Source organism: Carcharhinus amblyrhynchos, chromosome 11, assembly GCF_965287045.1.
Source record: "Carcharhinus amblyrhynchos chromosome 11, sCarAmb.v2.hapA, whole genome shotgun sequence".
Lineage (NCBI taxonomy): Eukaryota > Metazoa > Chordata > Chondrichthyes > Carcharhiniformes > Carcharhinidae > Carcharhinus > Carcharhinus amblyrhynchos.
This window is the reverse complement of record NC_137334.1, coordinates 16,025,299-16,046,835: the sequence shown is the minus strand read 5'-3', so window position 1 is coordinate 16,046,835 and position 21,537 is coordinate 16,025,299. Positions and strand designations below refer to the sequence as shown.

The window sequence follows — 21,537 nt, the reverse complement described above, 5'->3', positions numbered from 1 at the left end:
GAATCCCAGTGAGGCCACTGGCTCACAGCCCTGAGGTCTTTCTGCTTTGCTTCCATCACACTGCCAACTTACAGCAACTCTCTGCACTGTCATTTTCCCTCCCTCTCTGTTGTTTTACTGTAACAATTTATCCACTTTCTGTTTATTTACTTGTCTGATGCTCTCATTTTGCCTTGCACCATCATCCCTTCCAGCATTTATTCATTGTCTCCCTCCACCCTTTCTCTGAGCTTTTCCTTTGTTGCTTTTCTGACACTCACTTTCCTCACATCTATACTTGTTCATCTTCAACATCCTTCAGTTCTGATGAAGTTTCATTGGCCTGAAATATTTAATTCTGTTTCCACAGATACTGCCAGAGTTGATGCCTAATCCTGGCTTTATCCCTTTTAATTGATGATGGGGAGTCTGCTTTCTGGTTATGGGTAGAAGGCAGGAGAATGGGGATAAGAATCATATCAGCCATGATTGAATGGTGGAGCAGACTTGATGGGCTGAATGGCCTAATTCTGCTCTGAAATCTTATGCTCTTTCTGTTGGCCCTCAATGCTTGTCTTGTCCATTCCTTTCCATATCTCAATGATCCTATTAGATGAATCCTCTACACTGCTTTGGTGGCACAGTGGTTAGCACTGGTGCCTCATAGTGCCAAGGACTTGGGTTCGATTCCAACCTCAGGTCACTATGTGGACTTTCCACATTCTCCCTGTGTCTGCATAGATTTCCCCCAGGTGCTCCGATTTCCTTCTACAGTCCAAAGGTGTGCAGGTTATGTGGATTGGCCAGGCTAAATTGTCCTTTAGTATTCCAAGATGTGCAGGTTAGGTTGATTGGCCATGTTAAATTGCCCGAGTGTCTCAAATGTGCAGGTCAGATTGATTGGCCATGATAAATTGCCCCTTAGTGTCAGGGAGACTAGCAGTGTCAATATGTGGGGTTACGGGGACAGGGGCCTGGGTGGGATTGTTGTTGGGGCAGACTCGATGGGCCAAATGGCCTCCTTCTGCACTGCCAGCATCCTATGATTCTCTTTCCATTGACTGGGATGTTAATTCTTCAAGTGCTTGCAGCTGTCTCTGAATGGGTGAATCATTTCTCTCCTACTATCAACAGCTCCAATAGCAAAATCAAAACATCCTGGTACCTTCCAGGAACTTATGTGAGGTATATCTATCCTTCCTAACTGTCCATGCAGTCAAAATGAACGTCCCCTTTGAAGGCTGCTCAAAGTCAGTCTCTACCACAAATGTGCAACCAATGAGGAGCACGGGAAATGCTATTTTGCTATTAATGATGATTGGCCAGCATGAATATTACAGGCTCCCTCACTGAAACCCTTGCCGGCTACTTTAAATATTCCTCCAAACTCGATCCAGCACAATGCCATTCTTCAGGGTTGAAGAATATTCTATCCACGTTTGAGGGACTCTACTCTTGCTCTTTCCCCTGTCCTTTTCTCAGCCTATATTTGGCTAATTGAAGTCACCAAATGCTACTGCTCCTTTATCATTCCATTTCTCTGAAATTTGCAATCATCTATCATCTACTCATTACTCAGGTTCAATCAGAAATACTGTTCTGTTATTACCAGATGATGTGAGGATAGTGTTGAGATGTTGTCAGCTTTATCTGCTTCTGAATCACTCTCTGAGAAAAGTGTTGAGGCTATTGAAGCCTCTTGGGTGCCTCCCTTTGACCTTTTTTTCTACGCTTCTCTGTGTTTAAAAAAATATTTTTTTTCAATAATGTGCCTACATTTTTCAGTTGCTCTGTAACAGGTCCAACAGTGAACAAAATGGATCACTCAGATCTGGAGCATAATTTTGCTTCGCAAATTAGGAAGCAAAGGTAAATACTGAACAATTTAATTGTCAAAACTGTTGACTGATTCGCAGTGCACTTTCCATGGCAATGCCTATGTAAACGTATGAACTATTTACAAATTGCCACTTGGTGGTATAGAATGTGACTATTGTTGTAAAGGTAGGCAAGCTGTTGAAGCTTTTTGTTTTGCACTCATCAGGACAGATTCAAAAGAATAGCCTTGGTAGTTAACTGTCCTCTGGTGCATTCCCTATGGCAACGCTTCTACCAACCACAGTTCACTTGCCAACCGATCAACATCATCATCTCATACAGTATAAATTATTGTGCCCATTGAGATTTGGTATTCCTGTCAATCTATCCTGATGAGTGTAAAACAAAAAGCTTCTACACATTGTCTCTTTTTTTCAAGCAATGTTTTTCAAGCAATAAATCCTTCCATTTAATTTTGAGAATGGTGAGGGGAGGTTTGTCTAATGGATAGAAATCGGTGTTGACTGTCAGTTATTAACCCAAGTGAAAATTCCTTTTGCATTAATTTGAATTATTTCTACTTGTGTGAAGAAAATTGCAGAATATCCATTTGAGCATCTCAGTCATGCCCTGTGTCCCCACAGGAAGATTTTCTTTCTTATCCTTCATTGACTGCAGCAGCCTTTAAACACTCATAGAATCCCTACAGTGCAGGAGGTGGCAATTCGGCCCATCAAATCTGCACCAACTCTCTGACAGAGCTTCTTATCCAGGCTCTCTCCTCATCCGATTCCCATATACTGTGGTTAATCCATCTAACATAAACATCTTGGAACTTTAAGGGGCAATTTAGCATTGCCAATCCACCTAACCTTCACATCTTTGCAGTGTGGGAAACTGAAGCACCTGGAGGAAACCCACGCAAACACAGGGAGAACATGCAAACTCCTCACAAACAATCATCCAAGGCCAGAATCGAATCCAGGTCCCTGGCACTGTGACACAGCAGTGCTAACCACTGTGCTCCCTGCAAAAGCCTCAAGGCTTTACTTTCTACTTTTTTTTAGGTGTTGATTAAAGAATTTTATTACCAATTAATCTTTTCTCTAGCACTTTGTGTTTTATCAATTGTCCATTGTGTTCCCTCCACTCTACCCAGTTTTTAGTTGTAGTCTATAGCCATCATTTGCAGTGACCCTCCTTTTTCCTGTTACATTAGAGGAGGGTGCTAAATTGGGGGAAGGCTAGATACAGCCGGATTAGGCAGGAGCTTAGGGATACAGACTGGGATAGGCTGTTGGAGGGCAAGACCATGTTAGGCATGTGGGAGTCTTTCAAGGGAAAACTGCAAAGGGTGCAGGAAAGGCATGTGCCGGTTGGGAGAAAGGGTGGGAAAGGTAGGATTAGGGAACCGTGGATTACTAGAGGTATAGAAGACCTGGCCAGGAAGAAACGAGAGGCGTATGTCAGGTCTAAGCAGCTGGGAACGGAGAGAGCGTTGGAGGAATAGAGAGAGAGTAGGAGGGATCTCAAACGGGGAGTTAGGAGAGCAAAGAGGGGGCATGAGATGGCTTTGGCAGGTAGGGTTAAGGAGAATCCAAAGGCGTTTTTTACTCCTATCTTAAGAACAAAAGGGTGGCTAGGGGTAAAATCGGTCCTCTCAGGGACAGACGTGGGGAATTGTGCTTAGAGGCAGAGGGAATGGGGGAGATCCTGAATGAATACTTTGCGTCGGTATTCACGAAGGAGAGGGGCTTGATGTCTGGTACGGTCATTGAGGGAGCGGTAGACCAATTGAAAGATCTATCGATTACGAGGGAAGAAGTGTTAGGGCTTTTAGATGGCATTAAAACCGATAAATCTCCGGGGCCCAATTGCATTTATCCTAGGCTGCTTAGAGAGGCGAGGGATGAGATTGCTGGGCCTCTGACGCGAATCTTTGTCTCTCCTTTGGACACAGGTGAGGTCCCAGAGGACTGGAGGATAGCGAATGTGGTACCGTTGTTTAAAAAGGGTAGGAGGGATAGCCCGGGTAACTATAGGCCGGTGAGCTTAACGTCAGTGGTAGGTAAGTTGATGGAGAGGATTCTTAGGGATAGGATGTATGCGCACTTAGAACGTTGCGATCTGATTAAGGATACGCAGCATGGCTTTGTCAAGGGGAAGTCTTGCCTTACAAATCTAGTAGAATTCTTTGAGGACGTGACAAAAACGGTCGACGAAGGACAAGCCGTTGATGTCGTCTGTATGGATTTCAGTAAGGCGTTTGACAAAGTCCCTCGTGGTAGGTTGGTACAGAAGATTAAAGCTCATGGGATATGTGGTCAGGTATCTAGATGGGTAGAGAACTGGCTTGGACTAAAACCTGGTGTTGTCAGACTTTTTACTGTGTTTGCAAAGAGGAGTCAGAGAGCAGTAGTGGAGGGGTCTTTTTCTAGCTGGAGGTCTGTCACTAGTGGTGTACCGCAGGGCTCAGTACTGGGACCTCTTCTCTTTGTAGTGTATATAAATGATTTGGAAGAGGGAGTAGGTGGTGTGATCAGCAAATTTGCTGATGACACCAAGATGGCTGGATTGGCGGGCAGTGAGGAGCAGTGTCTGGCAATACAGCGGGATATTGATAGGCTGGTTGATTGGGCAGATACATGGCAAATGGAGTTTAATCCGGATAAATGTGAGGTGATGCATTTTGGCCAGAATAATGTAGGGGGAAGTCATATGGTAAAGGGTAAGCCCGTAAGGAGTATAGAATCGCAGCGAGACCTGGGGGTGCAAGTGCATAAGTCTTTGAAGGTGGCAGTGCAAGTGGAGAGTGTGGTGAAGAAAGCCTACGGTATGTTAGCCTTTATAGGAAGGGGTATAGAATATAAGAGCTGGAGTCTAATGTTGCAGTTGTACAGAACGTTGGTTAGGCCGCATTTGGAGTACTGCATCCAGTTCTGGTCGCCTTACTACCGGAAGGACGTGGAGACTCTGGAGAGAGTGCAGAGGAGGTTTACCAGGATGTTGCCTGGTATGGAAGGACTGGGGTATGAGGAAAGATTGAAGAAATTGGGGCTCTTTTCCCTTGAAACACGCCGACTGAGGGGGGGATCTAATAGAGGTATATAAGATTATGAAGGGTATAGATAGAGTAAACAGAGGTAAGCTATTTCCTATGATAGAGACACGTAGGACAAGGGGCCATGGACTTAAGGTGAGGGGGGGGAGAGGTACAACACAGATATTAGAGTGAGGTTTTTCACACAGAGGGTAGTGGGGGTATGGAATGCTCTGCCAAGTAAGGTGGTGGAGGCAAACACGCTAGAGTCCTTTAAGAGTAACTTAGACAGGCACATGACTGGGATGGAGATGGGTGGATATAGGAGATTGTTTTAAATAAGGGTCATTAGCATTGGGGCGTCCCTGGTAATGTAAATGGGTATGGTATGATAATAATGTTTTTTCTCTTTTCATTCACAGGTTTTAAGTTGGTCCACCTCGTGTCCAACGAGGGGCATACACGCGATGGGTCGTACTGGGGCTGCTCTTGGTTGTTCGAGATTGGCCTAGTGCTTCATGTCGTTAGTGTGTGCCTAAACTGGACAAGATACTGGGCAAGACGACAGCTCAGTGACTATCGCTGATTGCTGTGCAGACACACGGATTTGGGCCGGTGTCTGTGGGAGTTTGCGCATTCTCCCGGTGCTTGCGTGGGTTTTCTCCGGGTGCTCCGGTTTCCTCCCACACCCCAAAGATGTGCTGTTAGGCTGATTGGCAGGAATAAATTGTCCCTAAATCAGTTTCCCTCAATCTGGATGGCCATAAAACATTAGACAGGGGTCGTGGGTGGAGAGGGGGACTGGTGGTGTTGAGATGGCGGTGCGGGCTCATTGGGCCGAAGGGCCTGTTTCCCGGGCTGATTTTGTTCTTTGTATTAACCTCTATTTCTTTTTCATTCTGGGAGCACTAGGTTTGATGACCCAACTTTTCCCCTTTTGGGATTGAGCTTTTTTTCCACTTGAACTATCTGTCTTGAGACTTGTCATTAGTCCTTTACTGTACTCCTGACTATTCACAGTCGAAAGTGGGGAGGTGATGGCCTTGTGGTATTGTCGCCAGACAATTAATCCAGAAACTCAGCTAATGTTCTAGGGACCCGAGTTCAAATCCCACCACGGCAGATGGTGGAACTTGAATTCAATAAAAAACATCTGGAATTAAGAATTTAGTGTTGGCCGTGAAACCATTGTCGATTGTCAGAAAAACCCATCTGAGTCACTAACATTCTTTAGGAAAGGAAATCTGCTGTGCTTACCTGGTCTGACCTACAGGTGACTGTAGAGCCACAGCACTGTGGTTGACTCTCAAAGGGCAACTAGGGATGGGCAGTAAATGCTGGTCAGCCAGTGAAACCCATGTCCCCCAAATGAATAATAAAAAAGTACTTTATCAAATCAATGAGGTTGTCTCTCCTCCACTTCAGAGTTCCCAGCTTTGATTTTCCTCTGGTGGAATTTTACAGGCGCTGCTGTTGAGTTTGAAGACAAATGGAGTACCTCGTTTGCCCGTTGTCTACCTGCCTGCCCCGACCAGTCTCCCATTTTAATGAGAGCTGATTGAGGCATTAGGTGGCCTGCCTACCCTTAGGCCCATTCAGCCTTCGAAATCGACCATTAAAGTACTACATCCCACCCCCAATCACTATTTCACCCTGGCAGGGTGAAGCCGGCACTGGTGGTGAGCAGGAGTCAGGTGTAGACAGGATCCTCTATTCTAGGGTCCCCTGCGCTCATCGAAGGGACCCCCCACCCCAAAAATGTCACCTCCTCATTTAGCCCTTTACCCCAATTCTCCTGGCCTCTCAAACCCCCTCAATGGAGTTTGCCAGCCAGGCCCTACCGATATCGCAGGCACACTTGAAGTGCAGGTCCTCATTAGCTCTTCTTCAGGGACTACCTGCAGTTCCAGCTGGGGTGATTGCTCAAACCTTGCCGATCCAAACAGCAACAGCTTTTTTAAGGTGGGATTTCCTCCCCAGATGGAGGTAGAAATCTCACCTTTAACCAATGAATGCCCTGCTGAGAGTAATTGGCTGTGATGCAGCCAAGTATTGGTGGGAATGTATTCCACATTGTTGTGAAATTGAGTAGAGTAATTGTAGATTGATGTTAGTAATATTGTAAAATACGAGGGAAAAAGCCATGCGTGGTCCCTTTAAAAAGGTGGTGCTTTTTCTGTGTTTGCAAGTTTAAAAAAGTGCTAGTATATATAGCATAACCTAAATGAAACATCCAAAATGAAACTTTTATATCGAAAGGCCAAGCAGCAATGTTACCAAGGCAACAGGCTTTCAGGCTGATGAATTTTTTTGAATTCAGCCAATCAATTTGAATTAGACACTTAGATACCAAGAACATATTAAATTTATATCTAATGATTTTGGCAGCTTAGGCAAACCAATCCTATTGTGCAGCTATTGATATGTCATCACAAGTATAAAAAAGTGGCAGTGGGAAAAAAGTAGAGAGCAACTGTCAGAGTAACAGCTTTTAGTTCAACTCTTAACTCCATTTACGTCTTAAGAGAAAGCATCATCTCAATAGTGAAGCTACCAAAGAAGAAAGAAGAATCAACAGAGAAGGCCCAGAATATTTCAGAAGACACAAAACCTGCTTGTAATTTAGAGAATGGCTAAAATTCTGTTTCTTTGTAATAAGTGGAAATTATATTTATCTGAACACCATTCTATTAGAATAATTTTTATTTGGTTTGTTAATAGCATAGTTAACTTGTTCACTGTTAGTTAGATAAATAAATTGTGACTTGTTGATTTTAGAGTGTCAGGGAGTTATTTTGATTTAACCATTAAAAGTTGCTGAAGAGCAGATCGCACCACTTCACACTCACTGTTTCAGACTTTAGGGCGAAGTACTCTTCTGAGTGGTTTGGTGTTAGTTCTCAGAGAGGGGATCCACCTCTGCTTTGTAACACCCATCAAATCTTTTCATGGCATGATGGGAAACCTCATCATCCAGAACAATTCTACCTTTCGTCCCCTTTTCCATAACTTAAGTTTAATTATATCATGATCGCTATTACAAAGATGCTCTCTCAGTGTAATCCAGTCCATAGTTACCCTAATTCAATCCTTAGACCTAAATCCAACTATGCTCCATTGCTCCTTGTTAGGCTAAAATAGTTCTCCTGTTTTGTTTTAGGGTTTCTTCACCCACATTGCCCTTTACATTTTCCCCAGTCTATATTGGAGTAATTGAAGTCCCCTACTATTTAAAGATTTCTCTGAAATTTGCCAAGAGATTTTCCCTTCAATCTCCTTCTCAATATCTGGGGGTTTATAGCAATGTTCTATAATTACCTGATAACCTGAGAACAGTGTCATATCATCCTCTGAGCCACTCTCTGAACTATGCGATGACATGGCTGAAGATATAGTCTTTACGTAAACTGATTTCTGATCCCTGCCCGCATGTTTCTGTATTAAAAAACACAAGGATATGATCAATTCTTTTTTGCAATGCTGCATATACTTATCTATTACCTTGTTCTGCCTCCTTTACTGAAAAAGGCAGAAGAATGAGATCCCAGGCATATTCATGCATCATGGCATATGGAGCCAAGATAATTACAGACCAAGGGTAAAGTAATATGGATGCTGTGGAGAGAAAGAGAATTAACATTTTAGGCCGGTGATCTTTTAACAATACTCGATGACCCAAGGATCAAAACATTCATAACAAATCAAGAAAGAAGTCTCACAACACCAGATTAAAGTGCATTTATTTGGAATTACCAGCTTTTGGAGCACTGCTCCTTTATCAGGTGAGTGGAGAGGTAGGCTCACAAACACAGCATATATAGACAAGAAACATAACTGCAAGGTAATTACGGATTGGAATGCGAGTCTTTACAGATAATCAAGTTTTTACAGGTACAGGCAGTGCAGGTGGAGAGAGGGATAATCATAGGTTAAAGAGGTGTGAATTGCCTCAAGCCTGGACAGTTAGTAGGATTATGCAAACCCAGACCAAATGGTTGAGGTTGCATGTAGTGTGACATGAACCCAAGATTCCAGTTGAGACCATCCTTCTACTGCAGAACTTGGCTATCAGCTTCTGCTCAGCAATCCTGCATTGTTGTAGGTCTTGAAGTCCGTCTTGGAGAAAGCTTACCCGAAGATTGGAAGTTTGCCACATCATTAATAAATCAACCTTCACCAAAAGAGGAAGGAATACAAAATCACTCCCAGGGTACAAGTAAACTGCATTGTATGGTGTATGTAAAAAATCACTACACCAGCTGTCCCAACTCTGCAACCTTTAATACACATGACTGACCTTTTTTTTGATTTGTTCATAGGATGTGGGCATAGCTGGCTGGGTCAACATTTATTGCCCGTGCCTAAGGGTGGCATGGTGGTCAGCAGTGCTACTTCACAGCACCAGGGACACAGGTTCGATTCCGGCCTTGGGTACTATTGATGTGGAGTTTGCACATTCCCCCCATCTATGCATGGGTTTCCTCCCACGGTCCAGAGATGTACAGGTTAGGTGGATTGGCTGTGCTAAATTGTCCCTTAGTGTCAGGTGGTCCAGCAGGGTAAATACTTTGGTTTATGGGGATAGGGACTGGGTGGGATTGTTGTTAGTGCAGACTTAAATGACTTCCTTCTGCACTGCATAGATTCCATGATTCTAACTGTCCTCCACTTCAGAGGGCATTTATTCCCGCACATCAACCACATTGCTGTGGATCTGGAGTCAAATGTAGGCCAGTATAGGTAAGGATGGCAGATTTCCTTCCCTGATGGGCATTAGTGAACGAGATGGGTTTTTACGACAATCAACAATGGTTTTGTGGTCATCATTGAGGGTAGCACAGTGGTTAACACTGCTGCCTCACAGCACTAGGGACACAGGTTCCATTCTGGCCTTGGGTAATTATGTGGAGTTTGCACAATCTCCCTGTGTCTGCATGGGTTTGCTCCAGGTACTCCCACCCCACAATCCAAGGATGTGTGGGTTAGGTTGATTGGTCATGCTAAGTTGTCCTTTAGTATCGGGGGGACTAGTAGGGCAAATATGTATGGGACTAAGGGGATAAGGGCTGGGTGGGAGTGTTGCAGACTCAATGGGCCAAATGGTCTCCTTCTGCACTATAGGGATTCCAGTCTATGAACCCATTCGGCTTTTAATTCCAGATTTTTGTTGAATTCAAGTTTCACCATCGGTTGCAGTGGGATTTGAAACCAGGTCCTGGTTTCTGGATCACTAGTCCAATGAGAATACCACTATTGCCAGTCAATATCTTCACACATTTGAGTTTGTCAGGCATTACTTTAGTTTTGTGTATATCTGTAATTACCTGAGGAGTAAAGAGTGATGTAGAGGGTCCTGCAAACAGCTCCTCCTCGTGCTTGTCCACTGTTGACCCTGTAGGTGATGGTGGTATTTTTGGACTGTCTGAGAATCTCTGCGTTAAAAAATAGAAAGGCATGAGCATTTGTACCAAAGCTGGAGGCATTATTTCTGTTCACCTCCAGCCTCTCCCATACTGTAGTGAGTGAAGCACGAAATCTGGGCTGATACATGAACAGTGGAGCCAATTCCATTCACTCCACATGATAGGCAGATAGGGCAGAATGGGCTGAACACCGCTGAGGCTATGGGCCTGATGTAGTGTTGAGGATTTGTGCTCCAGAACTAACCACACTTCAAACCAAGTTGTTCCAGTACATCCACGCTAATGATATTGAAATGCAGGCAAGTTGACATCTCGCACATTGTGAGCACGATGCTGTTCATGCCTGGAAGAAGCAGCTGGTAAAATGGGAACTGGCTTGAAAACAGGCATGTTTCTGAAATATCGCTTTGCCTGCAATCTTAGCACCATGCCTTGCTGAAAGACAAGCAGGGTGAGGTCATAAAATTGCAGCCTGTGTATTTGATAAGTCATCCCGTGTGCTCAAAAGGGGTAGTGTAGTGTTAATGAGACCATTAAAATGGACTTTATAATCCTTGTCAGGCTTAAAATCTATGCATATTTGTTAAATTATAGGGGGAGTAAAGGAGGGTATTAGATTATAACCCAAATTTTCCAAGTTTAATAAATATTTCTTCTTCCTCTTAAAACTAATTAGCAATTCTGTGATTCTGTTTCTTCATATTTTATTAAGAAACAGTAAAAGTTACTTTCTTTTAAATCAGGGTTTAAGAGTTAAGAGTCAAGAGTCTGTGACTCTGGAGTCACATGAATATACGAACACAGGAGCGTAGGCCATCCAATCCCTCAAGCCTGCTCTGCCATTCAGTACAACGATGACTGATCTTTTCATGGACTCAGCTTCACTTACCCACTGTCTCACCATAACCCTTAATTCCCTTACTCTTCAGAAATTTATCTATCTGAGAATAAAGAACAAAGAACAATGCAGCACAGGAACAGGTCCTTCAGCCCTCCAAGCCTGTGCTGATCACACTGTCCTATCTAAACGAACTGCTTACATCTCTCCATTCCCCGTTCGTTTATACGCCTTTCAAGCTAAATATGTGCTAACATACCTGCCTCAACCATCTCACTTGGCAGTGCATTCCAGGCCCCCATCACCAGCCTGTGTAAAAAAACTTCCCCCGTTCATCTCCACTGAGCTTTTCCCCCTTTACCTTGAACTTGTGCCCCCCTTGTAATTGTCACTTCTATCTTGGGAAAAGCTTCCAACTGTTCACCCTATCTATGCCTCTCATAATTTTATAAACTTCTATCAAATCACTCCTCAGCCTCCATCTTTCCAGGGAGAACAACCCCAGTTTATACAATCTCTCTTCGTAGCTAATACCTTCCACACTAGGCAACATCCTGGCAAACCTTTTCTGCACTCTCTCCAAAGCCTCCACATTCTTCTGATATTGTGGTGACCAGAACTGGGCACAATATTCCAAATGTGGCCTAACCAACATTTTATACAACTGTAACATAATTTGCCAATTTTTGTACTCAATGCCCCGTCGAATGAAGGCAAGTGTGCCATATGCTTTCTTCGCCACCTTTCCCACCTGTGCATGCCATTTTTAAGGATCTGTGGACATGTACTCCCAGATATTTGAGAGTCTACGCTCCTGATTTTTCTACCATTTGTTTTATAGCTCCCACCTGAATTGGATCTACCAAAATGCATCACCTTGCATTTGCCCAGATTAAATTCCATCTGCCATGTCTCCGTCCAATTTTCCAGCCTATCTAGATCTGCTGTATTCTCTGACAATCTTCATCACTATCCTCAACTCCAGCAGCCTTAGTCTCATCCACAAACTTGCTAAATCAGACCAACTACGTTTTCTTCCAAGTTGTTTATATATATTACAAACAGCAGAGGTTCCAGCACTGATCCCTATGGAACATCACTAGTTACAGACCTCCATTTGGAAAAACACCCTTCCACTGCTAACCTCTGTCTTCTATGGCCAAGCCAGTTCTGAATCCATCTAGCTAGTTCACCCCGATCCCATGAGATTTAATCTTTTGCACCAGCCTGCCATGAGGACCTTGTCAAATGTCTTAAAGTCCATGTAGACAACATCTACAGCCCTTCCCTCGTCAATCATTTTTGTCACCTCCTCAAAAAACTCAATTAAATTACTGAGACATGGCCTCCCACGTACAACACCATGTTTGTCCATCACTAACAAGATCATTCAGTTCCAAATGTGTGTAGATCCTATTCCTAAGAATCTTCTCCAACAGTTTCACCATCACTGGCCTATAGTTACCCGGGTTATCCTTGCTACCCTTCATAAATAATAGGACAACATTGGCTAGCCTCCAATCCTCTGGGACCTCACCAGCGGTCAAAGAAGAAACAAAGATTTCTGTTAGAGGCCCAGCAATTTCATCTCATGTCTCCCTCAGTAATCTGGGATAGAAGCCACCTGGCCCTGGAGATTTGTCTACCTTGAGGCTTTTTAATTCACCTAACACGTCCTCCCTCGTAATGATGACCCGTTCTAAAGGGTTTACATACCCCTCCAAGACACCAAAAATTAATGTGTCACTCTCCTTTGTGAATACCAATGCAAAGTACTCATTAAGGATCTCACCCACTTTGGTTTCACACATAATTTCCCTCCTTTGTCCTTGAGTGGGCCAATTCTTTCTCTGGCTACCCTCTTGTTCCTAATATATGTATAAAATGCCTTGGGATTCTCCTTAATCCTGTCTGCCAAGGACATTTTGTTTTCCTTTCTTGTCCTCCTAACTCCCTGCTTGAGGTTTTTCTACTTTTTCTGTATTTAAACGCTTCATCTGTTTTTAATTGCCTAGATCTCAATAATGCATCAATTTTATTAAGACCAGACTAACGATTACTCTGGTCATCCATGGTTCCTGAATCCTGCCTTTCCTGTCCTTCCTTTTCATAGGCACATGCCTGTCCTGCACTCCTATCAACTGTTCCTTAAAAGATTGCCACATGCCAGATGTGGATTTACCCTCAAACAGCCTCTCCTAAACAACAGCCTCCAAATCCTGCCTAATCTGGTTGTAGTTAGCCTTCCCCCAATTTAGCACCTTAACTCTAAGACAACTCGTCCTTTTCCACGAGAGTCCAAAAGCTTACGGAATTGTGGTTACTGTTTGCCACATGTTCCCCCATTGCAGCTTTGATGACCTGGCCAGGCTCATTCCCTAGTACTAGGTCCAGTATAGCCCCCTCTCTAGTCAGACTATCCACATAGTTCCAAAAAGCCTTCCACAAATTCCTCACCAGCCGGACCATCAGCCCTAAGGGTTTTCCAGTCAATATGAGGAAAATTAAATTCTCCCACTATAACAACCCTATTATTTCTACATCTGCCCAGAATCTGCTTATATATCCCTTCCTCAACTTCCCATAGCTGTTGGGAGGCCTGTAGTACACCCCCATCATAGTGATTGCCCCCTTCCTGTTTTTGAGTTCTACTCAGTGTCTCATTACATGACTCTTCCAAGGTGTCCTCCCTCTGTACAGCTGTAAAATGTTCCCTAACCAGTATTGCAACTCCCCCACCTTTTTTACCTCCCCCTGTCTTACCTAAAAATTTATATCCCAGGATATTTAGCTGCCAGTCCTAATCCTCCTTTATCCAAGTCTCCGTTATCGCAACCACATTCAAGTTCCACACAGAAGCAAGGCTCTGAGTTCTTACCTGTTATACTCCTTGCATTGAAGCAGATGCACTCCAGACTTCCCCCAGTTTGGTCTTTCTCTTAGCTAGCCTACTTTGGTTCCATGCTCATCCCAAGTCTCCACACTTGCTGACCTTCTGTTTTGATTCCCACCCCTCTGCCACATTAGTTTAAACCCACCCGAACCATACTAGCAAACTTCCCAGCCAGGATATTGCTGTCTCTCCAGTTTAGGTGTAATCCATCCTTCTTGTACAGGACCCGCCTTCCCTGTGATCCAAAAAAACTGAAACCTTCCCTCCTGCACCAGTTCTTTAGCCACGTGTTCAGCTCCACTATCTCCCTGTCCGGAGCCTAATAGGATGTGGCACTGGGAGTAATCCTGAAGTTACTACCCTAGAGGGCTTGCTTTTCAATCTTCTAATTCCCTAAATCGCCATTGCAGGACTTGTTACTCCTTCTACCTAGGGTCAGGATCTAGCCAGGATTCTTTCTACCTGAAGACCAGACAGGGCAAGGATAACAGATTTCCTTTCCTAAAGGACATTAATGAACCAGATGGGTTTTTCCAACAATCGACAATGGTTTCATGGTCACCAGTAGATTCCCAATTACAGATTTCTTTAATCTGCCATGATAGGATTTGAACCCAGGTCCCTAGATCTTGACCTGGATGTCTGGATTACTAGTTCAGTGACAATATCACTATACCACTGCCTCCCCTATGTTTCTATGTTGTCCAAGAGCTCTGTCACTCTGTCCCTGATGATATTATCCAGTATTTTCCCATGACTGAAATTAAATAGCTGGACTATTGTTTTCTTCCACTATTCTCGCTTCCTCCTTAAATAGAGTGGTTGAAATATCCTGATTCCTCTAATAATATTGATGACATGAAGTGCAGCAAAAATGTCGGTATTGTGCTGGAAAACCTACTAATGGGATTGATTTATTGAACTGAGCTCGCAAACCAAGAAGGTTTTGAGTTTGGTCCCAGCATATTTTAACTTGAAGAATCTTGCTTGGAGCCTCCTGACCCAGCCAGTCCCGTGTGGGATGGTTCCAGCATCATATTGGATGGTGTGGCTTACAGAAAGGAACATATCAGCATGGCTGACCCTCCTGGTCACCATCATGTGATGCCATGCACGTAGGCACTGGCAGGGAAGAAATTGGCCCAGGTCTGGTGTCCATGTGACTGAGTGACCTATTGACTGTCTAAAAGCTCACATGAACAGTTACCACTGTTCCAGTTCCCCACAAACATTAAGGCCATCAGGGAAGGCATGGGATAGCAACTAAAGGAGGGGAAAAGAAAGTAATTCATTTTTTGCACCTTTTCCAAACCTGCCATTTGCCGGTTACGTAGAAACATTTTTATGTCCTCGAGATCCTCCCCCGGTTGTACTTGTAGGGGTTTGGTCCATGTCTCGGGAAAGTTGGTGTCTATTAAGTACGCTGGTTTTCTCGGTGTTGTCTTTGATGTTCTGTCACCGTCCCAGCTTGTAGTAGGTGTGGGGGCAGTTTTCTCTAAATCCAGCATTTTCTCAATTTTTTCAGAACCCACCTACATTGAAGAACAGAGAGGAAGAAAGAGTTTAGCTGTGGTAATATTGTTCTGAAATTTCCATTCCCCAAGATGCAGATTAAACCTTACGTGGTGGTATACACTGAACTGAACAAATAATTGAGGTCCACAGCCCATTTTGGGATTATATTCACACATTACCGAAGGGAAACAATTTGGCCCATCACACCCATATTAACGTTCAGACAGAGCTATCCAATTTGTCTAAATTGCTTACTCCTCCTCCATAAGCCTGCATTTTCTTTTCCTTGTTGAGTATTTATGCAATTCATTGGGAGCCTTCTGTGCACAAATTGCTGCATTTCCTACATTCCAACAGTGACTACACTTAAAGATTCTGATGAAACCTGAAACTTTAGCTCTGTTTCTCTCTCCACAGATGTGACGAGAACCGTTGAGCTTATCCAGAATTTTCCAGTTTTGTATTTGTTTTGGGGATTGAGGTAAGCATTGGCAGGGATAACTCCCTTGCTCCTCCTGGAACTGATGCCTTGGGATCTATTGTACCTTGCCAAGGGAAAGTGAACAGCATCCAAGTTTAACTTTTCATCCCTGACAGTGCAGGATGCCCAGTCCATCACGCAAACCAACCTCCCATCCATTGACTCCATCCACACTTCCTGCTGCCTTGGGAAAGCAGCCAGCATAATTAAGGATCCCATGCACCCTGGACATTCTCTCTTCCATCTTCTTCCATCGAGAAAAGAGATACAAAAGTCTGAGGTCACGTACCAACCGACACAAGAACAGCTTCTTCCCTGCTGCTATCAGAATGGACCTCCCTTTCATCAAGTTGATCTTTCTCTACACCCTAGCTATGACTGTAACAGTACATTCTGCACTCTCTCTTTTCCTTCTCCCCTATGTACTCAATATTCTCCATGTTTTGTTTATATAGTGCACAGGAAACAATACTTTTCACTGTATCCCAATACATGATACAACAATAAATCAAATCAAATCGTCACTGCACTGGAGTACTAAACTGGAGTTTTGTGTTAAGTCTCGGAGTGGGACTTGAAGCCACAGCCTTCTGACTCTGAGGTGAAAATGTATCAACTGAGGCAGTATAAAGATTGCTGAAAAAAGAAAATAGCTTTGCACCTGTTCCAATTCTCTCTCCGTCACATTATACGTCATTGAAGATTTCACTTGGAGCGGTTTGACCCAGGTCTCAGGTTTGTCTGAATCTACCACATAAACAGGGATCGTAGATACTTGGCGACTCACATCTGTCACGGATGTTTGGGAAAAGCTATCTAAATCCGCTGCGTAACTAGGTCCTGCAAAATATACCTGTGTTTAAAAACAGAGAGAGGTAGCTGATTTGTGCTCTAACTTTTCTGAAATTTCCACCAGCTGAGATGCAAGTACTCCAGGGCCAATAAAATTGCAAGAGATGAAGCGACATATCAATCAGTTCATTCCTCAGAAACACAGAATCTAGGCAGAATGCCATGGTCACACACCACTGCTATTCTACAGTGAGAATAGAAAGAATATCTTAAGACACTTCAGGCTTTGGAATCTGTCCCAGATCATTGATGACCTAAAGTAGGCCTGGTGTAGACAGCGGGCAGCGTCGGAGCGGGAAGCAGAATGAGCTACTAGGGCTTAATATCAAAAGGGCTGGGGAGAAAAAGGGCCAGGTAAGTTCGTGTGGAAATTTTCAATACTACTACAGGGAATAATGGAGGGGCATGTGATGTGTTGTTTTTGTATGATGTGGGAACTGGTGGACCCCAGGGTTCTTCCCAGTGATCATGTCTGCAGTAAGTGCAGGTTGCTGGAGGAGCTCCAGCTCAAGGTAGATGAGCTGGCCTCTGAGCTACAGACACTGAGGCTCATCAGGGGGAGAGAGGGTGCCATCGTCAATGGGGTGCAAGAGACATCCACCCCCCCTAGACTGGCTAACTCTAAGGGTCAGGAACAAGAGGGGGCTGCTGAGAGGAGGAAGGGGGGGGGGGGCGGGGGGAGGAGGAAGGGGGGGCGGGGAGAGGAGGAAGGGGGGGCGGGGAGAGGAGGAAGGGGGGGCGGGGAGAGGAGGAAGGGGGGGCGGGGAGAGGAGGAAGGGGGGGCGGGGAGAGGAGGAAGGGGGGGCGGGGAGAGGAGGAAGGGGGGGCGGGGAGAGGAGGAAGGGGGGGCGGGGAGAGGAGGAAGGGGGGGGCGGGGAGAGGAGGAAGGGGGGGGCGGGGAGAGGAGGAAGGGGGGCGGGGAGAGGAGGAAGGGGGGGGCGGGGAGAGGAGGAAGGGGGGGCGGGGAGAGGAGGAAGGGGGGGCGGGGAGAGGAGGAAGGGGGGGCGGGGAGAGGAGGAAGGGGGGGCGGGGAGAGGAGGAAGGGGGGGGCGGGGAGAGGAGGAAGGGGGGGCGGGGAGAGGAGGAAGGGGGGGCGGGGAGAGGAGGAAGGGGGGGCGGGGAGAGGAGGAAGGGGGGGCGGGGAGAGGAGGAAGGGGGGGCGGGGAGAGGAGGAAGGGGGGGCGGGGAGAGGAGGAAGGGGGGGCGGGGAGAGGAGGAAGGGGGGGCGGGGAGAGGAGGAAGGGGGGGCGGGGAGAGGAGGAAGGGGGGGCGGGGAGAGGAGGAAGGGGGGGCGGGGAGAGGAGGAAGGGGGGGCGGGGAGAGGAGGAAGGGGGGGCGGGGAGAGGAGGAAGGGGGGGCGGGGAGAGGAGGAAGGGGGGGCGGGGAGAGGAGGAAGGGGGGGCGGGGAGAGGAGGAAGGGGGGGCGGGGAGAGGAGGAAGGGGGGGCGGGGAGAGGAGGAAGGGGGGGCGGGGAGAGGAGGAAGGGGGGGGCGGGGAGAGGAGGAAGGGGGGGGCGGGGAGAGGAGGAAGGGGGGGGCGGGGAGAGGAGGAAGGGGGGGGCGGGGAGAGGAGGAAGGGGGGGGCGGGGAGAGGAGGAAGGGGGGGGCGGGGAGAGGAGGAAGGGGGGGCGGGGAGAGGAGGAAGGGGGGGCGGGGAGAGGAGGAAGGGGGGGCGGGGAGAGGAGGAAGGGGGGGGTGGGGAGAGGAGGAAGGGGGGTGGGGAGTGGAGGCCTCAGCCTCTCAATCTGCGTAACAGGTTTGAGGTTCTTGCTTCCAGTGTGGACGAGGACGAGGGAGGTGAGGTCGGTGAGCAAACTGCACACGGTACAGTGATGCAGCAGGACATGGGCAAGGAGAAGGTGAAGAGGAACGTAGTAGTGATTGGGGATAGTGGGGTGAAGGGTATTGACACTGTCCTTTGTCACAATGACAAAGTGCACAGAAGGGTGTGTTGTCTGCCTGGTGCTCGGGTCCGGGATGTTGCAGCTGGGCTGCAGAGGAACCTGGAGTGGGAGGGTGAGAATCCGGTCGTTGTGGTACATGTGGGTGCCAACGACGTAGGCAAAGTGCGAACTGAGGATCTGGGGAGGGAGTATGAAAAGCTGGGAACGGAATTAAAGAGTAGAACCGACAAGGTGGTTATCTCTGGGTTACTGCCTGAACCGAGTGCAGACGGGTGTAGGGTTGATAGGATTAAGGAAGTGAATGGGTGGCTCAGGGATTGGTGTGGGAGGAATGGGTTTGCATTTATGGGGCATTGGCATCAGTATTGGGGTAGGTGGGACCTGTTCGGGCGGGATGGGTTGGGTCTGAATCGTGCTGGGACCAGAGTCCTGGCAAATCGTGTAAAGAGGACTGTAGACAGGGCTTTAAACTAATTAGGGGGGGGGAGGGAGGGTGCGAGGGTAGGTGACATTACGGGGTCGAAAGTTAAGGAGGGGGTACAGGTAAGGGATGAGGCCGAGGATGTCCCAATAATAGAAGGAGTAGGGGGCGTGAGTATGGTTGGTGGCATTCCGGCAAATAGGGTCCAGGTGAAGGCTGGGATGAAGGCACTTTATCTGAATGCACGAAGCATTCGGAATAAAGTGGATGAGCTGGTGGCGCAGATCGACACAAATGGATACGATCTGGTGGCCATTACAGAGACGAGGCTGCAAGGTGACAGGGACTGGGAGATGAATGTACAGGGCTATCAAGTGTTTAGGAAGGATAGACAGGAGGGAAAAGGGGGGGGTGTAGCTCTGCTGATTAAGGATAGCATCAGGGTGGTAGCAAGGGATGATATTGGAGCCTAGGAGCAGAAAGTGGAATTGTTGTGGGTGGAGATTAGGAACAGCAAAGGGAGGAAGACGCTGGTGGGTGTCGTCTATAGGCCCCCGAATAATGATCTGGAGGTGGGGCGGGCTGTTAACGCGCAAATAAGTGCGGCGTGCAGGAATAGGACGGCCGTAGTTATGGGGGATTTCAATCTACATATAGTTTGGTCGACCCATGTTGGACGTGGTGGGCTCGAGGAGTTGTTCTTGGAATGCTGCCAGGATAGTTTCCTTGAACAGTGTGTGTTGGAGCCGATGAGGGAGCGAGCTATCTTGGATCTGGTGCTATGTAATGAGGCGGGTAGAATTAGGGACCTTGCGGTGAAGGATCCTCTTGGGGAGAGCGATCATTGTATGGAGGAGTTTCTGGTGCAGATGGAGGAGGAGAAAGTGGGTTCCCGGACGCGCGTCCTTTGTTTGAACAGAGGGGAGTACGGTAGGATGAGAGAAGAATTGGCGAATGTGGACTGGGGGAGCGTGTTGGAAGGTAGGTCTGCTGAGGAGCAGTGGAGGATCTTTAAGGAGATCTTTCTTGGTGCTTAGCAGAAATTTATTCCGATGGTCAAAAAGGACCATAGGAGGAGAGGTAATAAGCCGTGGATAACGAAGGAGGTGAAGGAAAGTGTTAAATTAAAAGCGGAGGCGTTTAGAGTAGCTAAGAGTAGTGGGCGAGAAGAGGATTGGGAGAGGTTTAAATGTCAACAAAGAAGTTGATAAAGAAGGGCAGGAGAAACTATGAAGCTGGGCTAGCGCTTAATATAAAAAAGGATAGCAGGAGTTTTTATAAATATATAAAAAGGAAGAGGCTGGCTAGGGTGAACGTTGGTCCCTTAGAGGATGAGAAGGGGGGCTTAGTGGTAGGGGATGGGGAAATGGCTGAGGTCTTGAATAACTTTTCTGTTTCTGTCTTCACAGAGGAGGACGTGAATAATTTGCCAGGTGTTAGAGATGGAAGGGTGGTAGGACTGGAGGGTCTTAATGACATTACTGTTACGAGAGAGGCAGTGCTCGACAGACTGGAGGGGCTGATTGTGGACAAGTCGCCAGGACCAGATGGAATGCATCCGAGGGTTCTGAAAGAAATGGCGGAGGTGATAGTGGATGCCTTGGTGGTTATTTTCCAGACGTCGCTGGATTCCGGGGAAGTGCTGGAAGATTGGAAAACGGCTAATGTTACGCCGTTGTTTAAGAAGGGTGCCAGGCAAAAGGCAGGGAATTATAGGCCGGTTAGTTTAACGTCGGTTGCGGGTAAAATGTTAGAATCCGTCATCAAGGAGGAAATAGCGAGGCATCTTGAGAGAAAGTGCTTGATAGAGCAGACGCAGCACGGTTTCGTTAAAGGGAAGTCGTGTCTGACAAATTTACTGGAGTTCTATGAGGATGTGTCTAGGGCGGTGGATAGAGGAGAGCCGGTGGATGTGGTCTTTCTGGATTTTCAGAAGGCGTTTGACAAGGTACCTCACAAGAGGTTATTGCAGAAGGTCAGGGGACATGGAGTTGGGGGTAGGGTGTTAGCATGGATAGAGGATTGGTTGTCAAATAGGAGGCAGAGAGTGGGGGTCAATGGGTGCTATTCGGATTGGCGGATGGTGACTAGTGGAGTGCCCCAGGGGTCGGTGCTGGGGCCTCAGCTACTTACCATTTATATAGATGATCTGGAGGAGGGAACCGAGTGTAGGGTGTCGAAATTTGCTGATGACACCAAGATTGGTGGAACGGCAAATTGTGCAGAGGGTGTGGAGAGTCTGCAGAAGGATCTAAATAGGCTGGGCGAATGGGCCAGGAAATGGCAAATGGAATTTAATGTTGGCAAGTGTGAGGTGGTCCACTTTGGTAGGAATAATGGTAGGAAGGACTATTACTTAATTGGCGAAAAACTG

The 21,537-nt window shown here is 46.5% G+C and overlaps 2 protein-coding genes across 2 annotated transcripts in view; both read right to left on the bottom strand.

Annotated features, from left to right (window-relative positions):
• LOC145349798 (uncharacterized) overlaps window positions 1–8,336 on the bottom strand; it is a 41,732-nt gene extending 33,396 nt beyond the window's left edge. Inside the window, exon 1 of the mRNA XM_080198343.1 lies at window positions 8,156–8,336. Within this exon, the coding sequence (XP_080054469.1) occupies window positions 8,156–8,323 (168 nt within the window). The 5' untranslated portion in view covers window positions 8,324–8,336. The remainder of the gene's footprint in view (window positions 1–8,155) is intronic.
• An 86-nt stretch (window positions 8,337–8,422) lies between these two features.
• The window catches only part of LOC145349797 (uncharacterized), a 43,263-nt gene continuing 30,148 nt past the window's right edge, over window positions 8,423–21,537 (bottom strand). The window contains exons 7-10 of the mRNA XM_080198342.1: window positions 16,649–16,840; window positions 15,293–15,523; window positions 10,162–10,269; window positions 8,423–8,452 (exon numbers count right to left, since the gene is read on the bottom strand). Of these exons, the coding sequence (XP_080054468.1) occupies window positions 8,423–8,452; window positions 10,162–10,269; window positions 15,293–15,523; window positions 16,649–16,840 (561 nt within the window). The remainder of the gene's footprint in view (window positions 8,453–10,161; window positions 10,270–15,292; window positions 15,524–16,648; window positions 16,841–21,537) is intronic.